The following is a 16,971-nucleotide window of genomic DNA, read 5'->3' as shown; positions in this document are numbered from 1 at the left end:
ATCTAATTTAGTTGGAGGGTGTCTGTCTGCAGTGTTGTTTTTTGGAGTGTGGGAATAGAGGAGGGGAGCTGCCCCCTTGAATGGTCCCTTCTGCGCCAGAAGCAGTGGGGAGCCTGGCGACGCCAGCGATCCAAGGCCGGGCCTTGAAAGAGGATTAAAGCGAGGCTTGATTTGCAATTCACACGAAAGCGCCCCGCGGAACCTCTGGTAATATTTCAATCCACATTTCAAGGGAAGTGGCCTTAAAATAGCGGCCTAAATTGTTCTGCAGCAGTCCAGGACGCTCCTCCACACATTTCGTGACGCCTAAGGCTTTTCTGTTTGCTCCTCACCGCCGCCCCCTCCACCCCCCAGCATCTTACAACTAGTGTTCTGAGATGTAATTAAAACCTGTGTTCTTAAGTTTAGGGTAACCTGCACTGCTTTTTGGTACAAAGAGTGCGTGTATGTGCGTGCATGTAAGCCTGTATACATGTACCAGTGTGTGTGTGTGTGTGTGTGTGTGTGTGTGTGTGTGTGTGTGTATGTGTGTGTGTGTTTCACTGAGTATCACTTCAGATGACTTAAAGGAGGAAAATATAATGGGAGTGAAACGGTGGGGCCAAGCCCACTTGGTTGGAAAACTGAGTTTTTCACGCACTTTTTATGTCTAACAAGTTTCTGGGGAAACTTCTTAGAAGGCACATTCCTACTTTAAGGAAGAGTTGGAAAAGACCTTCCCTAAATATAAACATAAACTGCAGTTTTCCAGCTGGATCTCCAAACAGGAAGATTCCAGGAAAGCCTGTCAAGTGAAAGCTACTGAGAAAGCCTTCAGAAGCCAGAACCCTGTTTCATCTTGAAGCTTAGCCACAGGATTTCATGTCTTTTTATAACCTCTGCTCATAGCCCACATGGTTACTCTTGCAATTAGCTTGTAACAGGCTAAGCTTACGGTTTAATTTCTCTTTATTGTAAGAGGTTCAGTACTTTTTATTTTTAATCTTAGATTATTTGGGTTTTCTCTAATCCCATTGCAGAAAACTTCCTCTGCTTACGACATAATAAGGAAAGATACAACTTTGATTGCTAGTGAGATCCAAATGTCAAAGCTCTGTTTTACTTCTGACTTTGCCACTTTAAAGGGAAGGAAATAGGGACTACCTTTCAACTCTACCACCTCCAAAAATGTTTAGCTCTTGTTCAAGGTACTACCCGACTTGGACTATTTCTACCACGATCTTGTACTATTTCTTCTTGAAAACCTTACACTTTCCTTGCTGATCATTTTTTGTAAGAACTTAAAAGCTAATGTTTAAAGCTAGCATTCTAAGATTATATATTTATAATATATACATATATATATTGGGTGATTTGCAGGCAAAAATATCCCTTACTCTTGGACATTATTTGAAATCATGTTTAATTTTAAAGTGTCATTAAAAATCCTTGCTCAAAATTTTAGAAGCCTAATAAGATTTCCATTAATTTAAACATAGCACTATTCCCAGGACAGCCCCCAACGCTTTCTCTTCCCTCTTTCATCCATGGTTAAATATGTAAATAAAATGTCTAAAGTCATTCTTCAAAGAAGACAAAAGAAAAAAGAGCTGAGGGGAGAGAGACAGCCATAAAATTCCTCCCAATTCTCCATAACGTTTGCCAGAGGGGGGCCGGTTTTGAGCCAGGGCTGAGCAGCAGGGGACCCGGCTGCTCCAGAATCACACATCTCAAATCCCACACACAGGAAAGAAAAAAATAAAATAAAATAAAATATCTATTCAGCTGGAGTCATCAAAAGGGCCTTTCATTTATTAGTTACAGAGTTATCTTCCACTCCTGATTTCTCAGGACCTCATTTTTAGATACTAATGTGTATTTGTGGCTTTTCCTCTTGTCTATATATATATATATATGGAGAAGGCCTGGAGGAGCACATACTGCTCTTGCAGAGGACCTGGGCTCAGTTCCCAGTACCTACATAGGTGGCTCACAACAGCCTGTAACTCTAGTTAAGTTAACCTGATGCCCTTTGGCCTCCTCAGGCTCACACAGGCACAAACATACATATAAACTAAAAAATTTTTAGAGGAGAGAAGTAATGTGAAGTGACCATGGAGAAGGCCTGGAGGAGCACATACTGCTCTTGCAGAGGACCTGGGCTCAGTTCCCAGTACCTACATAGGTGGCTCACAACAGCCTGTAACTCTAGTTAAGTTAACCTGATGCCCTTTGGCCTCCTCAGGCTCACACAGGCACAAACATACATATAAACTAAAAAATTTTTAGAGGAGAGAAGTAATGTGAAGTGACCATGGCCAAAGTAATAGATCTGAACATGGCAGAATTAAACCAGCACATAAAAAGATCAATTAGGAACGATTTCCCAAATAGCTTGCACCCTGCTCCAGAGCTGAGCCAGCTATAACTTCTTCCAGCCTGGTGGGTGGCAGGAGGGACATTTGCAGGCAAGCCTGTCTTAGAGCAAAGTGATGTCCCTCTCAGGAATCTTTGCTAACTGAAAGGTTTTGAAAAAAATTTGCTAAACTAAAAATATCCAAGCAAACTATCATCATACAAACAGCAGGCTCTTAACACACATGAGATTTTTCTGGGATAATTATCACGATGTTAGGCAGCACTTCGGATTGTATTCGCCTCAGTCTGACCACTGGCTCTCTGAACCCAACTCCCTCCTAGCGCCTTCTATGAAAGGCTAGGGAGCCAGGCTTCCAGAGATGCCTCAAGAACCTGCCCATGGATTCTAGGGTCCTAGGCAAGTCTCAGTCTCAGGTCTGCCTGCGAATGTCTGACGAATGAATGATGGACAGAAGGTAGGTTAACTCCCTGGGTTTCCTGCAGATGGAAAGCTGAGGCCTTGTTTTAATTAGAAGCTGATCCTTTCGGAGGAAGCGCAGAGTTCTGCTGCTGCTTACAAAGGGCTGGGCGGGAAGGAGGGCTCGGGGCAGCCTTGCTCTTTCCTGGAGGCTTGCTGGAGACAGCTGGCCACTGTGGGCTTCCAGGCGCCTGCGTACCGCAAACGTCTGGTCTGAGCAGGACCTTCTGGAAGATGAGCTGGAGGCCCAACTTCCCCTGTGCAGGTGGGAGAGGCGGCACGGGAGGTTCTGGGAGTTTCCCAAACACTTCAAAGGTCCGACCTAGAGGGTGTCTGTGGAGAGTGGGCCACCGTCCAGGGGGCTGTTTATCTAAGGTTAGAGGCCGCGACAGGTGACACCCAGGCATTTGGGGTGGGCATCCACGGTGAACTCTCTGTGCCAGGTAAGGAGGTGGGGGAGTTGTGTCCTGAGTGACCTAATCACATACTGGCCCAAACCCTAGGGGAAGAGCCAGCAGCGGGAGGTGAAGGGTTACCGCCACCCCAACTCTCCGTGGGAACCAGGGCGCGCGCGTCCGCCTCCGTGCGCGCGCGTCCGCCGGAGGCTGTGTTGACGCCGCCCTCTCCCACGGCCCAGACCCAGCCTCAAGCCTCCCAGGAGGGTACAGGACGGGTACATCTCTTGCCAAGTAACATAAATACCCGACTTCCTATAATAAATAAACTCGGCCGTCTGGAGAAACCACCAGCCCGCCTGGCGCGATGGCCCACGACTTGGTGAGCCGCGGTGGGGTCACTACGACCCAAGCCGGGCCCCTCTTCCCGGGGTGCAGGGTGTCAAAGGCCCGGAAAGCCGACCCGCGACCCCTCCCCTGTTCCTTTGAGGAGATCTCGCAGGAGTGGCCCTAAACTCCGGCTTCCCAGTCCCCTCCCCCTCCCCTGCGCAAGGTTCTTTTGAAATTTCAAAGGCAGCCCCTCCCTGGAGCCCAAGCCCCGCGCCGGGGGCTGCTAACCCCCGGCCTCGCGAAGATGCGGGCAGCTTTACAAGCCGAGGGGCCACTTTATGAGCACGGCCATAAAACGCAAATCCCAAGTCTCTTTGAAAGCGCCCTCCGCCAGGGACCCATCATAAAAGTAGGAGATGCGTCCCCAGCCCCCAGCCCAGGGCGAGGAGCACCCCCACCCGCGTCCCCGCCAGTCCACAAACTTCCGTAGCCTCGGCATCCTTGGGGTGCCAGGGACAATCACCGGCCCCCCACAGGGGAAGGAGCGCGCTGGCGGAGAGGCGGGCGGGAGAGGCTGGAGGCGGCGGGCTGGGGTCGGGTTCTGGGCTGGGGCAGCAGGCTGAGGCTGCCCGGGGCGCTGGTCTTTCTGATGCAAAGCAGCGGCGGGGCGGGGCGGGGGCCGGAGGCGGGGCCTGTCATGGATCGGCTTTTTTCTCCCCCCACTTTGCCTTTTTGCAAGTCTTCTCATCCCGGGACTCCAAGCTGGGAACAGCTGCTGGCGGGGCCGGCGAGGCGGGCGCCTGGAAGGAGGAGCCGCGGGGCGCCGGGGCCACCGAGGGCGTCTTCTCTGCCCCACCTCGGTCCCCGGACGCGCGCCGGGAGAAGAGGCCAAAGTTTGCGTCGTGAGCTGTGGCGGCCGCGCTCCAACGCGGTATTGTTTGCAAACTTTGCTCCCCTCCCCCGCCGCCCCCGACTCGGTGAAGGCGGCGCGCCCACTGCGGGGCCGGGGCGCTGAGAGCAGCGCTCTGGCCAGGCTGGGCGGGCATGCGCGGGGGCCCGAGCGAGGGCGCGGAGCCGCGGGCAGCAGGAGCCGGTGCCCGAGAGCGGCGGCTCTGAGCGGCGCGGGGGCACTACCGGCTCCACAATGCGGCCCCCGGGTCCCCGCCTGTGGCTGGTACTTCAGGTGATGGGCTCTTGCGCGGCCATCAGCTCTATGGACATGGAACGCCCGGGAGACGGCAAGTGTCAGCCGGTGCAGATTCCCATGTGCAAGGACATCGGCTACAACACGACCCGAATGCCCAACCTGATGGGCCACGAGAACCAACGCGAGGCGGCCATCCAGCTGCACGAGTTCGCACCGCTCGTGGAGTATGGCTGCCATGGCCACCTCCGCTTCTTCCTTTGCTCCCTGTACGCACCCATGTGCACGGAGCAGGTCTCTACACCCATCCCCGCCTGCCGGGTCATGTGCGAGCAAGCCCGGCTCAAGTGCTCACCTATCATGGAGCAGTTCAACTTCAAGTGGCCCGACTCCCTAGACTGCAGCAAACTACCCAACAAGAATGACCCCAACTACCTGTGCATGGAGGCGCCTAACAACGGTTCGGACGAGCCCAGCCGGGGCTCAGGTATGTTCCCGCCTCTCTTCAGGCCCCAAAGGCCCCACAGCGGGCAGGAGTACCCGTTGAAGGACGGGGGTTCCGGGCGCGCAGGCTGCGACAACCCGGGCAAGTTCCACCACGTGGAGAAGAGCGCGTCGTGCGCGCCGCTCTGCACGCCAGGGGTGGACGTGTACTGGAGCCGCGAGGACAAGCGCTTCGCCGTGGTCTGGCTAGCCATCTGGTCCGTGCTGTGTTTCTTCTCTAGCGCCTTCACGGTGCTCACCTTCCTCATCGACCCGTCGCGCTTCAGATACCCAGAGCGGCCCATCATCTTTCTCTCCATGTGCTACTGCGTCTACTCGGTGGGCTATATCATCCGCCTCTTCGCAGGCGCGGAGAGCATAGCCTGCGACAGGGACAGTGGCCAGCTGTACGTCATTCAGGAGGGGCTGGAGAGCACCGGCTGCACCCTAGTCTTCCTGGTGCTTTATTACTTCGGCATGGCCAGCTCTCTGTGGTGGGTGGTCCTCACTCTCACCTGGTTCCTGGCAGCTGGCAAGAAGTGGGGTCACGAGGCCATTGAGGCCAATAGCAGCTACTTTCACCTGGCAGCCTGGGCCATCCCGGCTGTGAAGACCATCTTGATCCTGGTGATGCGCAGGGTGGCCGGGGACGAGCTTACCGGTGTATGCTACGTTGGCAGCATGGATGTCAACGCTCTCACTGGCTTTGTGCTGGTCCCGCTGGCTTGCTACCTGGTCATCGGCACTTCCTTCATCCTCTCTGGTTTTGTGGCTTTGTTCCACATCCGGAGGGTTATGAAAACGGGAGGGGAGAACACTGACAAGCTGGAGAAACTCATGGTGCGGATTGGGGTCTTCTCCCTCCTCTACACGGTACCAGCCACCTGTGTGATTGCCTGCTACTTCTATGAACGCCTCAACATGGATTACTGGAAGATGCTGGCTGCACAACACAAGTGCAAAATGAACAACCAGACCAAGACGCCTGACTGCCTGATGGCCACCTCCATCCCAGCTGTGGAGGTCTTCATGGTCAAAGTGTCCATGCTCCTGGTGGTAGGCATCACCAGCGGGGTATGGGTCTGGACCTCCAAAACCCTGCAGTCCTGGCAACATGTGTGCAGCCGAGGGCTAAAGAGAAAGAGCAGGAGGAAACCCGTCAGTGTGGTTACCAGCGCAGGAATCTACAAAAAAGCACAGCACCCCCAAAAACCTCACCTTGGGAAGTATGAGCTCCCTGCCCAGCCTCCAGCCTGTGTGTGAAGAGGACTTGGTGGAAGGACAGTACAGGCAGAGCCAAGTGGGCTGCATTTCTTGGTTGGCTGGTTGGTTTTTAAAATAAAAGTTAAAAGGAGGTATATATATAATTTATATATATATATATATGTATTCTAGCTTGAAGTTCAGGATGACACGATACACCAAAAGTAAAGGGTTCTGTTGTGTTGGTACTTCTGTGAAGGGGCATTCCTCATAGAAGGACCCTCTTGTTTAATTCATTTGTGGTAAAGTAGTGGACTCAGCCCTCCTGGGAAGAAAACTTTTGTTTAAGTCTCAAACATACATCTGTTCATTTCGTAGGCTTTGCTGCCTGTTTAGAAATTTGAGGCCAGATAACGCCTTTGCAAGTTAAAGGGCCTCCCTTGTGCTAGCAGATGAGCCACCCAGGGGCCAGTCATTGTCTGTCCATCGCCCCCCCCCCCCAGCAAGGCTACTGTACGTGGCAGGGTTGAAAGAAGGGAGCCTGTGCTATCTATACACTTCAGGGCCTTAGGGTCCCTTAAAGAGTGTCCCACCCCCAGCCTTCACAGCCATCTCTTTCCAAGATAGAATCCTTCCCCCAACCCAACACTGGAGAACCCAAATGATGTGCAATACATTTTTTTTTCTTTCCATGAAAATAAAAAGACAAGTATTTTGCTGTACATAAAAGACAACAAAAGAACTCTTCTAACAAAAGAACTAGGAGGCCTGGGCCTCGGAAACCCTTTAAGCCTGTTACATTTTGTGGCTTTTTAGTGGAAACCAAGCCAGAGTGCTCTACTGCATTGGAACTGGTTTGTGGAGAGGAGGGGAAGAGCCATTGGAGAGCACCCATAGGGCTTATTGACTCTCAATTGTTAAACAAATTGTTTCGTGAATAGATCAAGAAGCCCTTGGGAAGACAAACTTTGTCACCAGTGGTCTCTACCAGCCAGGGAGGGCGATGCCTGCCTCTGTATATCTGTAATATATGATATTTTTCATGCTCCACTATTTTATTAAAAATAAAAGACATTCTTTAGTTTGCTGCCAGTCGATGTACATTGTGAGGGGATACCTTCTGGGTGTGTGCTGCTGGCTGGCTGTACATTGCTGGTTATGCCTCTGAGTTACAGGCAAGTCTCAAGGCTAGTAGAGTAAAAATATCAGTGTTGAGTTTCAGAGGTGTATGTGAAGGCAGTGGGTAAAGTTGGTGGTGGCTCCTGGTAGGCTTGGGAGCTGGACAGCAGGCCTTCTTGGAAGACACATGGCCTAGAGAAGCCTTGACTGCCAGCCTGTGTGTACCCAGGATCCTGCAGCACAGAACCAATGAATAGAATTCAACCCGACTGCGCGTCCCAGTCTGAATGAGCTACTCTACTGCAGCTCTGGGCTGTGGAGGGAGTCTTAAAGCAGAACACAACTGGGTGGGATGAAATGGCACCAAGGAGAGGCCAGCACAAAAAGCTCAGAAGTGGGTTGCATCTTTCATGTTCATCACCAGCGCAGCTGCAGGATCTAGCACAAGCCCAGAATTTACCAGGCTGAGGCAAAGCTAAACCCACATTCTAGCCAGAAGGAGCCAATGGTACAGTCCAGCCCTGCGGTGTGGGGACATGTAGACCAACTTAACTGTCCCCAGGGCTTGCCCTGCCCAGCTCAGTATTTTGACCTTCTGAAACAAGCCCCAAGTTGACAGTGGCCTTCTGAAGCAGGTTCCTCTCTAGCACCACCAAGCCATTGAGGCAGCTTCCCAGGGTCATGAGTCCCTGTTGCAGGCAGGACAAGTGGACAGGACAGTTTTGAGATAAGTTTTAGAAATCAGAATGCCAGGCAGCTGAGCCATCAGTACGTTTAAAACCTGTGTTGACTGTTGCTGCCCACATCCCTAGGTGGTGACCAAACAGACACTGTGTGTGTGTGTGTGTGTGTGTGTGTGTGTGTGTGTGTGTGACTTTGTATCTCACACCCTGGAGCACCCAGCTGGCCAGGCCTCAGGCTCTTCTGCCTCTGAGCTGCAGGAGTCAGGTGTGTAGGCTTTGAAAGCCAGTCCCAAGGAAAGGCAAAGCCAAGAACAGGGATACAGCCTTTGTTGTTCAGTTGTGAATGGGTTTCTAGTAGCTCCACCCCACCCCACCCCCCAGGGACAGAGGTTACTCCCTGCAGCTGGTGAAAAGCAATCAAAGGCTCCTAACAAGTTTGCTTCTCTCTCTCTCTCTCTCTCTGTTTTTGTCTCTGTGTCTCTACCTGCCTGTCTCTGTCTTGTCTTTACTTGACTCTGTCTCTATCCCTGCCTCTCACTGCCTTTGTCTCTCTGTCACTCTGTCTTGAAGAGATAGCAGATTTTAAGAAAAAAAAAAAATCAAGACTTGAAAGTTACAAAGCTGACATACATGCACACATTCATATGCATATGCACCTGCAAACACATGCATGCATGCATACACATGTATGCACACAGGTACCCACTAACACATGCACGCTGCTAATCTTTGGACCCCTTTGCTCCCTGAAGGTCTTGCAAAAGAACTGTTGTCACCTCATTTGGAGACTAAGGCATCACACTCAGGCTTTACTCCAGAAACACAGCATCTTGCTCTGGCAGGGATCTGAAAGGTAATGTCATAGTTAGAAGCTGCCCAGTGAAGATGGCTATAAAGGTCATGTAGATCCCACTCAGATGGCTTCCTCACCAGCCTGCAGCTGCTCACACTTGAGGCTGAGAGCCATGGCTTCCTGAGGCCACAGACTGATTCAGTTGTGAGGCAGCTCACAACTGATTCCAAGACTCAGGAAGATGTCCTAAGGCAGGGTCCCTAGTGGGACTGGGAGACCCAGCACGTGTGACCTCAGGACACAGTGAAGTTGCCGTCACCTAGAAGACTGGCAGAATTGTGAACAGGGAAAAGAAAACTCCCTGAGGGAAGATGGATAGATAGGGCCCAGCTAGTACCCACATATGCCCAGCACCAAGTGAGAGGCTGTCCAGGCAGTAAGAGACACTGAAAGAATGGCTACAGCCCAACCTAATGTAAGGGTTTCTCCAGCTTTCCCTCACACAGTTGTCACAGCCTGTCCAGGTACCTACTCTTGGCAGTCCATTTACATAGGAAGACCTTCCTTGATACATAAAGGCTCAGTTAATTCCCAGGGTCACACAAGTAAAAGGGAATCAAGAAATCTGACAGGGCAGGAGTGCCAGCACAGAAAATGACCATCCAGCAGATGATGAGTGGGAGGCAGCCAAGCACTTGGTTTATGTCGACCCTCTGACAAACTTCTTTTTTAAAAAAAAGTTTAAAAAAAAAAATTTTTTTTTTTTCTTTTTGAAACAGGGTCTCCCTGTAACTCGAGCTGCCCTGGAACTCACTATGTAGACCAGGCTGGCCTTGAACTCACAGAGATCCGCCTGCTTCTGCCCCCCAAGTGCTGGACTACAGGCGTGCGCCACCACAATGTTTTTGTTTGTTTTTTAATGTGTATGATGAGTGTTTTACCTACATGTATATAAATGCACCATGCATGCAATGCCCACGGAGGCCAGAAGGGGGCATTGTATTCCCTGGAACTGGAGTTACAGACAGCTATGAGCTGTCATGGGGTTGCTGGGAACCGAACCAGAGTCCCCTGCAAAAGCAATCGGTGCATTTACCTGCTGAACCATCTCCCTGGCATCTCTGATAAACTTCTTAACCATGTTAAGATTCTTGTCCTCCTGCTGTAACACAGGAACAAGAAGCACAGGTGTCTGGCCCAAGGTCCCAGAGCTGTGAGAAGGTGCTTCCTGCTGGGTGTCCCCTCATCCTTGTGGCTGACATGGAGGCTCCCAAGGCCACAAGTGCATGAAGCTATTCCATTCTTACAGCAGTGTTGCTGGGCCCTTGCTCTTCAGAGTAGGTCATATGGCAAAGGGTAGAGCTGGAGATGGGGCCGGTAAATGGGGAGGACTTCTGAGGTGGAACCAGTAGGTTTGAGTCAGAGGGAACTGAGTGACATTCATGGAAGCAGGAGATGGACACATGAAAGGGCAGGAAATGTGTTAGGATAGGAAGGACAAGTCTTCTGGAAGACCCTCTAGGTGGACGCGGCAACCTCCGGGTAGGCAGGCCTGAGTACTGGAAGAGTCTAGTTGGAGGCAATGAATTCAGACAGGTCTCTCAGGCAGGGACACAAGTGCCATGGACAGACATGAAGGAGTGTGAGGAAGAGGCATCCCTGCCTGGGCTCTGGGTTGCTGTCTCTTTTTTTGCAGTGGTGCAAGATGGCAGAAAATGGCAGAAATGAATTCATACAGAGTGGAAAGGTGCATCCCAGATGGGCTTGGGGAATGGCTGGGGCCTCCCAAGGGGCAGTGCAGCTCACCTTCCTCTGCCCTCCATGCACGACAGAAATGAGCTAGCTATGCTAGGCCACCCCCAGAGCTGGGCTCCCCCTGCCACCCTACCATGACACCCAGCTGTGCTGCCTCATGTTCCACATCACAACAGGGAGATCGTGACATCCTTTCTGGGCAGCAGATAGATCCTATTTTCCAGATTTTTTTTTGGTTAGAAAAAGGAGGAATGTAGGTAAGAACAACTGAGCACAATGACAGACAGTTTGGGAAAATCAGTGTCTATTTGTGGAGGCTTTGGGGGCCATGGGGCATAGTCAAGGTTGGGACTGAATGCATCCTGCTTCTGCCATGCCCTGCCTTGCAAGATGAATCAGCCAGATACCAGTGTTCTTATACCTGGGGAGACTTGGAACTGTCCTCCCTCAGTTTCTTCATCTGTGCAATGGGTGTTATGATGGTAGCATCTGCCTCATGGTGCTATACTCCCTACAGGTAGTGTATCTGTGTACGTGCACATGCATGTATGTGCATACAATGTGTGCACACACGTGTGCATGCACTACTACACGTGCACGTGTATGCAAGTGCATGTGGAGGCCAGAGGTGGACACCAGGAATCTTCCTCAATCACTGTCCACCTTACTTTTTGAGACAGAGTCTCTCACTAAACCAGGGCTCGCCTGTTGGCTAGATTGGGTTAGTAAGCCCCAGGAATCCTGTCTCTACCTCACTGGGCTTACAAACCCATACTACTGAACTCAGCTTTTGACATGGGTGCTAGGGATTTGAACTCAGGTCCTCAGGCTTGCAGGGCAAGTACCAACTGAGCTATTCCCCTGCTCCACTGCAGCTAATTTCATTGAGTGACTACTCTGTGCTTGGCTGTCATAAGCGTTGTATACTTGCTAACTTGGTATGGAGATCAAGCACCATCTTCTGTACAACCCAGTGCCACGCTGGACAGAAGAGAGTTGCTGTTCTGTTCACTACCCCTCCTCCAAGAGAGTCAACCATGTGTCGCTAATGAAGGCTGGTCTCCAAAGAGAATGAGTTTTTCTTACAGAAACACTTTTCCAACGCCATGCCCAGGATTCAGAGAGTACCCTCTGATCTTTCAAGTGTAAAAGGCAAGCACAGTGGCTTCATGTGGTGAAAGGGACCCTCGCTCTGCCGACTTTGAACACCCTCATATCACAGTGAGCTCTTGAGGACTAGGCGTCTGCGCTGACTCCTCCCCACGCAAATGGATGGAGCAGCGGCAACATGGAGATGAGAAATGCAGGCAGGCTGCAGGGGAGCCAGAGGATGGGATGCAGGCAGGGGACCTGGGGCCGAGGGTTTTCATGTTTTATTAAGAGTTCGAAGGCCAAGCTGGAGGGAGGAGGGATGGAGGTGTTTGAAATCCAGAAAGAATGAGTTTCTGTCACAGAGGTGAGTGGTCATAATTAGGAACACCCCTAGGAAAATGACACGGTTGGATCTCATGCAGATACCCGGCAGCCTGTCAGACCTTTCAGAAGTTACCATGTCTTACCTTTTATTAGAAAACAGTTTTTAATTTAAAAAAATGGGGATTCTCAGCCTCTCCTCCAGGGGTTTTAGTTACTATGAAAGGAATTGTAGCAATTCTTGCCTGGCAGCTGGCTCTGTCTAGAAGGCACTGGCTTCCAGAGGGTCCTGCAGACAGGCTGGGCTACCCGAGTATCCTCTGGGGACAGAGGCCTCAGCTGGAATACTTGACAGTGTCTTAGAGGATATTCCTACATTCTAAAAGAACACTAAAAGCAGGTGGCACAAGTCTGTAATTCCAGCACTTGCAAGGCTGAGGCTGGAGGATTGCCACTTCCAGGCCAACCTGGGCTACATAGAGAGACCTTATCACAAAGCAAACAAAACAAACTCAACCTTTAAATGCTTATTCTGACAACTTTAAGCATTTCAGGCAGAAGTGCAGAGTCACCAGTCACGATAGATAAAGAGGCACAGGGGTGTCAAGCCCATGGATCCCAACTCCCTTCCAATGCCCCCATCTGCTCCCCAGGGTCCCAGCATCTGCTCTCCTGAGGTTCCAAACACACACTTGGCACTTACAGCAACGTTCATCACTGCCAACCTGGCCTCCCCATTGTGGCTCTTCCAACTCATGGAGCTCCTGTCTACACCAAGGCCACCTCAAACCCCAGGCTCCCATGAAGGCTGGCATTTGGATTAAACTCAGAGGCAGATTTAGGTCACTTGCTCAGCCTCACTCTGTGAAGTGAAGGGACACGAGGGATCCCTCCTGAGGATACTGGGCCAGATATACACAATAGATCACTGGAAGAGTAGAAAAAGGTCAATATGAAAGTAACCAGTCTTTCCCAGAAGCCTTGAGCTGACTTGTTTTTTTCAGTAAAGCTCCATGTTCCTCGGTGTGATGTTCAGCATTAAACCCCATGTTCCTCAGTGTTCTGCATTAGACCATCTCTCAAGTAAACAGATGGCATTAGGGAAGAAAAGGCCACGGGAAGGAGACCTCAGATCAAGCCAGAAGTCTGCTGTGTTTATTTTGGACCTACCTGCTCCTTCTGAGAGTCTTATTCTTTCCAAAGGAAAGTGTCACAGGGGCTAGGAAGATGGCTAAATGAGTGAAGTGCTTGTTGTGCAAGCATGAGGGTCTGAATTTAGATCCTTGGAACCCACATAAAAAGCTGAGTGCAGCTGTGCCTATCTGGAATCTTGGTAGAGACAGGCAGATCCCTGGGGCTTGTTGGCCAACCAACCTAGAAAGATTCTGTCTCAAAAGAAATATAAGATAAAGAAGTGATTGAAGAAAATATCCTGACATCAACTTCTGGCCTCCACACTTACACTGGTATGTGTATCTGTACACATACACACACACACACACACACACACACACACACACACACACATACACACACACACACATATAAATATAAAAAAAGACAAAGTGTATACACAATCTATTCACACACACACACACACACACACACACACATACACACACACACACATATAAATAGAAGAAAAGAAAAAGTGTACACATTCCCTAGGCATTGAACCAAAGTCTAAGCAAGGATATTCTCTGTAGCTTAAGGGAGACATGTCTTTTGATCAGGCCCATGAAATGTAAGGTGGGTCCTGGTGGGACAGAAGAGGGGGGCTGTGCACATTAACCAAAGGGAGGCTGTCTTAGATTTGTGGCCTGTTGCTGTGATAAAATTCCTTGACAAAAGAGAATTAGGGGAGAAAGGGTTGATTCACTTCACAACTGTAGGTTCTGGTCTGGTCCATCACTGCAAGGAAGACAAGATAGGAACTTGAAGCAGCTGGTCACATTGCATCCACAGTCAAGAGCAGAGAGGCACAAATATCCACATGCTCTCAGACAGAAGGCATTGTAGCAGGAGTAGGAACCATAGGCATTTGGGCAACTTCTTCATGGAAAATGTTTGTGTCTTTAGGACCTGCTCAGGCTGAAGTTCAGATATGATGCTTCCATTTGATGATGGATTCCTGCTATGCATGTCCAACTTTATGGGTTGGTGGTTAGCACTCAGCTGGGCAGCCCAGGTCACGTAACTTGGTGACCGATTGTCAAGTGTTAAGTTTCCACTAAGGCCTAGTCACAGGCAAATAGCTCTCAAAGGGAGAATCACTGACGGCAGATGACAACAAGGTCTTGCTCCAAATTCCCAAGGGCCTCCACTGTAATTCGCCTATAGGGACCTGCCAGAGGCTCCAGACATCATCCCTATATGCCACTGACATCCCAAGTACCATCAAATTTTCTGGATCTTATGGTTTAAATGACAGAGCAGCCTGTACAGCAGCCTGGACCTGTTCAAGAGCCCTATCCTGTTCCAGGCCCCACTCAAAGCCAGCTGCCTTCCAGGTCACTTGGTATATGGGTCGGAGTAACACACCCAAGTGAGGAATGTGCTGAATCCAAAGAGGCCCACTAAGGATTGTGCTTCTTTCTCGGTGGTGAAAGGGCCAAGTGCAACAACTTATCCTTTACCTCAGAAGAAATGTCTCTACATGCCCTGCACCATTGACTCTTAGAAATTACAATGAGGTAGAAGGCCTTTCCTTCTGATTTATTTCCCATCCTCTGATGTTCATATGTTTTACTTATCAGTAAGTCCAGAGTGTTTTCTACCCTCTGTTCATCGAGTCCAATCGTCCAATCGGCACAATGTCATCAATATAATGAAATTCTGTGGAAAACACAGGTGATTGAGATCTCTTCAAACTAAGTTATGACACAGGGCTAGAGAATTAATATATCTTGTGGTAGAACAGTAAAGGTGTACTGCTGGCCTTGCTAGCTGAAAGCAAATTGCTTCTGGTGGTCCTTATGGATAGGTATTGAGAAGAAAGCATTTGCTAGATCAATAGCTGCATACTAGGTACTGGATGTATTAATCTGTTTCAAGTAAGGAAACCACAGCGGGTACAGCAGCTGCAGTTGGAGTCACTACTTGATTAAGTTTGCAATAGTCAACTGTCATTCTCCATGATCCATCTCTCTTCTGCACAGGTCAAATAGGAGAGTTAAAGGGGAATGTGGTAGGAACCACCAACCCTGCATCTTTCAAATCCTTGATGGTGGCATCTCTGTAATCCCTCCAGAAAGATCTAAGACCTGCTGAGGTGCTCACTAGGGGTGGAGGAAATACCTAATGGGTAAATGAGGAAGGTCCTTATAAATAAATGAGCTAAGACCACATGCCCAGTTACAGAAAGGAGGGTTATAATTACCATGCATGTCTCTGTCCCAGTTTGTTACTGTTTGTACATATACACACATATATTGTCTTCCCACTAGTTCTTTTTCATGTAATATTGTATCAATTTGGATATCAGTAGCTAAGTGTTGTAAATCTAAATTATATTCAAGTTATAGGGCATTAAAAGACTAAGCATTCCTCAATGCCTCCTATTCTGGGGGAAAAGAAGGTATTGACAGTTGGATGTGGGATAGTTATAGCTTGTTAGGAAGAAATATGACCCTACTATTTTCTTTTGGAAATTAAGCACTACTTAAGGAGATGTGATTGTTTCAAGTCAACAAGAGGTGGACTTGTGATGGTTAATCTTGGTTGTCAATTTGACCAACCTAAAATCAACTAACTGACAAGCCATTGGGCACACCTGTGAGGGCTTTTCTTGATCAGTTTAATTGCAGTAGGAAGACCCATCCTAAATGTGGGTGGCACCATCACATGGCCAAGGTATAAGGAAATTCAAGAAAGGAAAGCTTTTGCTTTTTGCCTGCCAGTCCTCAGGTCCTGCTGGTAAGTTCATTGACTCTGCTAGCATCTTGCCACCCCACCGTTCTTTGTTGACATCAGAACCCAGCTTCTTTGGGTTTCCAACATGGACTGACAACTGGTGGCTCTCCAAGAATCTTCCAGACCTTCAATGCCAGATGGGGACTGCTGTGGCACCCAGCCTCATGGACTGAGCAGACACCAGGTTCTCAGCCTCTGTTGCTCTGCTCCTCTAATGAACCCTGACTAACACAGAGGCCTCAGAAAAGATAGGTGTAAGGAAGCCTGTCTTTCCTGAACAGAATGTGAAAGTCTCCTGTGGTGCTGCTGCAATCATTTTGTGGCCATGAGGCAATAAGTCCAATATTAAAGCCAAAACTATGACAGGTACTAATCAAGAAGCAGCCAGCCTTGTGATGGCTTCATTAAGCGTTTGCACCTCCAGGCTTCTTGTGAGGCTAGGTAATTAAGTGCCTGTTTTCTGAGTGTCAGCAGGCTGGGTGTCCTAGTCTTAGCAAAGTAGATCTGATAGACTCAATCAGTTCAGGGATGCTCAAAGCTTATCATTTGTAGAGATCAGATGGGGCTTTTGCTAGAGCACAGATGCTGATTCAGTGGATCTGAGTGGATCCAAGTCACATTGCAATAAACTGGGTGGGGGGGCCGCTGAGCTATTGCGCATCTGCCCCACTAGAGTAGTCCAAATCCAGCCCATCACCCACCTAGAATTCAATCCCCCTCCCCATGCTTTTCCTCTTCTGGCCAGTTAGTGCCCTAGTTTTCACTGGCTGTGCAATAATTTCCACCCGATTTCTTGTGACTACTTCTATTAGCTCTGATTCTCCCCCAGTCTGACTTGTTTTCATACAGAATCCTCCACAGGACTTCAAGTTGAGTGCTATATGCTTTTTTTTTTTTTTTGCCCCTGTTGCACAGATAACATTACA

General features: G+C 49.6%; 1 protein-coding gene across 1 annotated transcript; it reads left to right on the top strand.

Annotated features, from left to right (window-relative positions):
- The first annotated feature begins 4,293 nt into the window (after nucleotides 1–4,293).
- Fzd10 (frizzled class receptor 10) lies at nucleotides 4,294–7,455 on the top strand. Its single transcript, XM_008853783.2, has one exon. The coding sequence runs from the start codon at nucleotides 4,685–4,687 to the stop codon at nucleotides 6,428–6,430; it is 1,746 nt and encodes a 581-aa protein (XP_008852005.1). The 5' UTR covers nucleotides 4,294–4,684; the 3' UTR covers nucleotides 6,431–7,455.
- Nucleotides 7,456–16,971: the final 9,516 nt, after the last annotated feature.

The sequence above is a fragment of the Nannospalax galili genome, unplaced genomic scaffold (assembly GCF_000622305.1).
Source record: "Nannospalax galili isolate Female #2095 unplaced genomic scaffold, S.galili_v1.0 scaffold566, whole genome shotgun sequence".
NCBI classification, from domain to species: Eukaryota; Metazoa; Chordata; class Mammalia; order Rodentia; family Spalacidae; genus Nannospalax; species Nannospalax galili.
The sequence above is the reverse complement of the archived record's forward strand: the minus strand, read 5'-3'. Positions and strand labels throughout refer to the sequence as shown.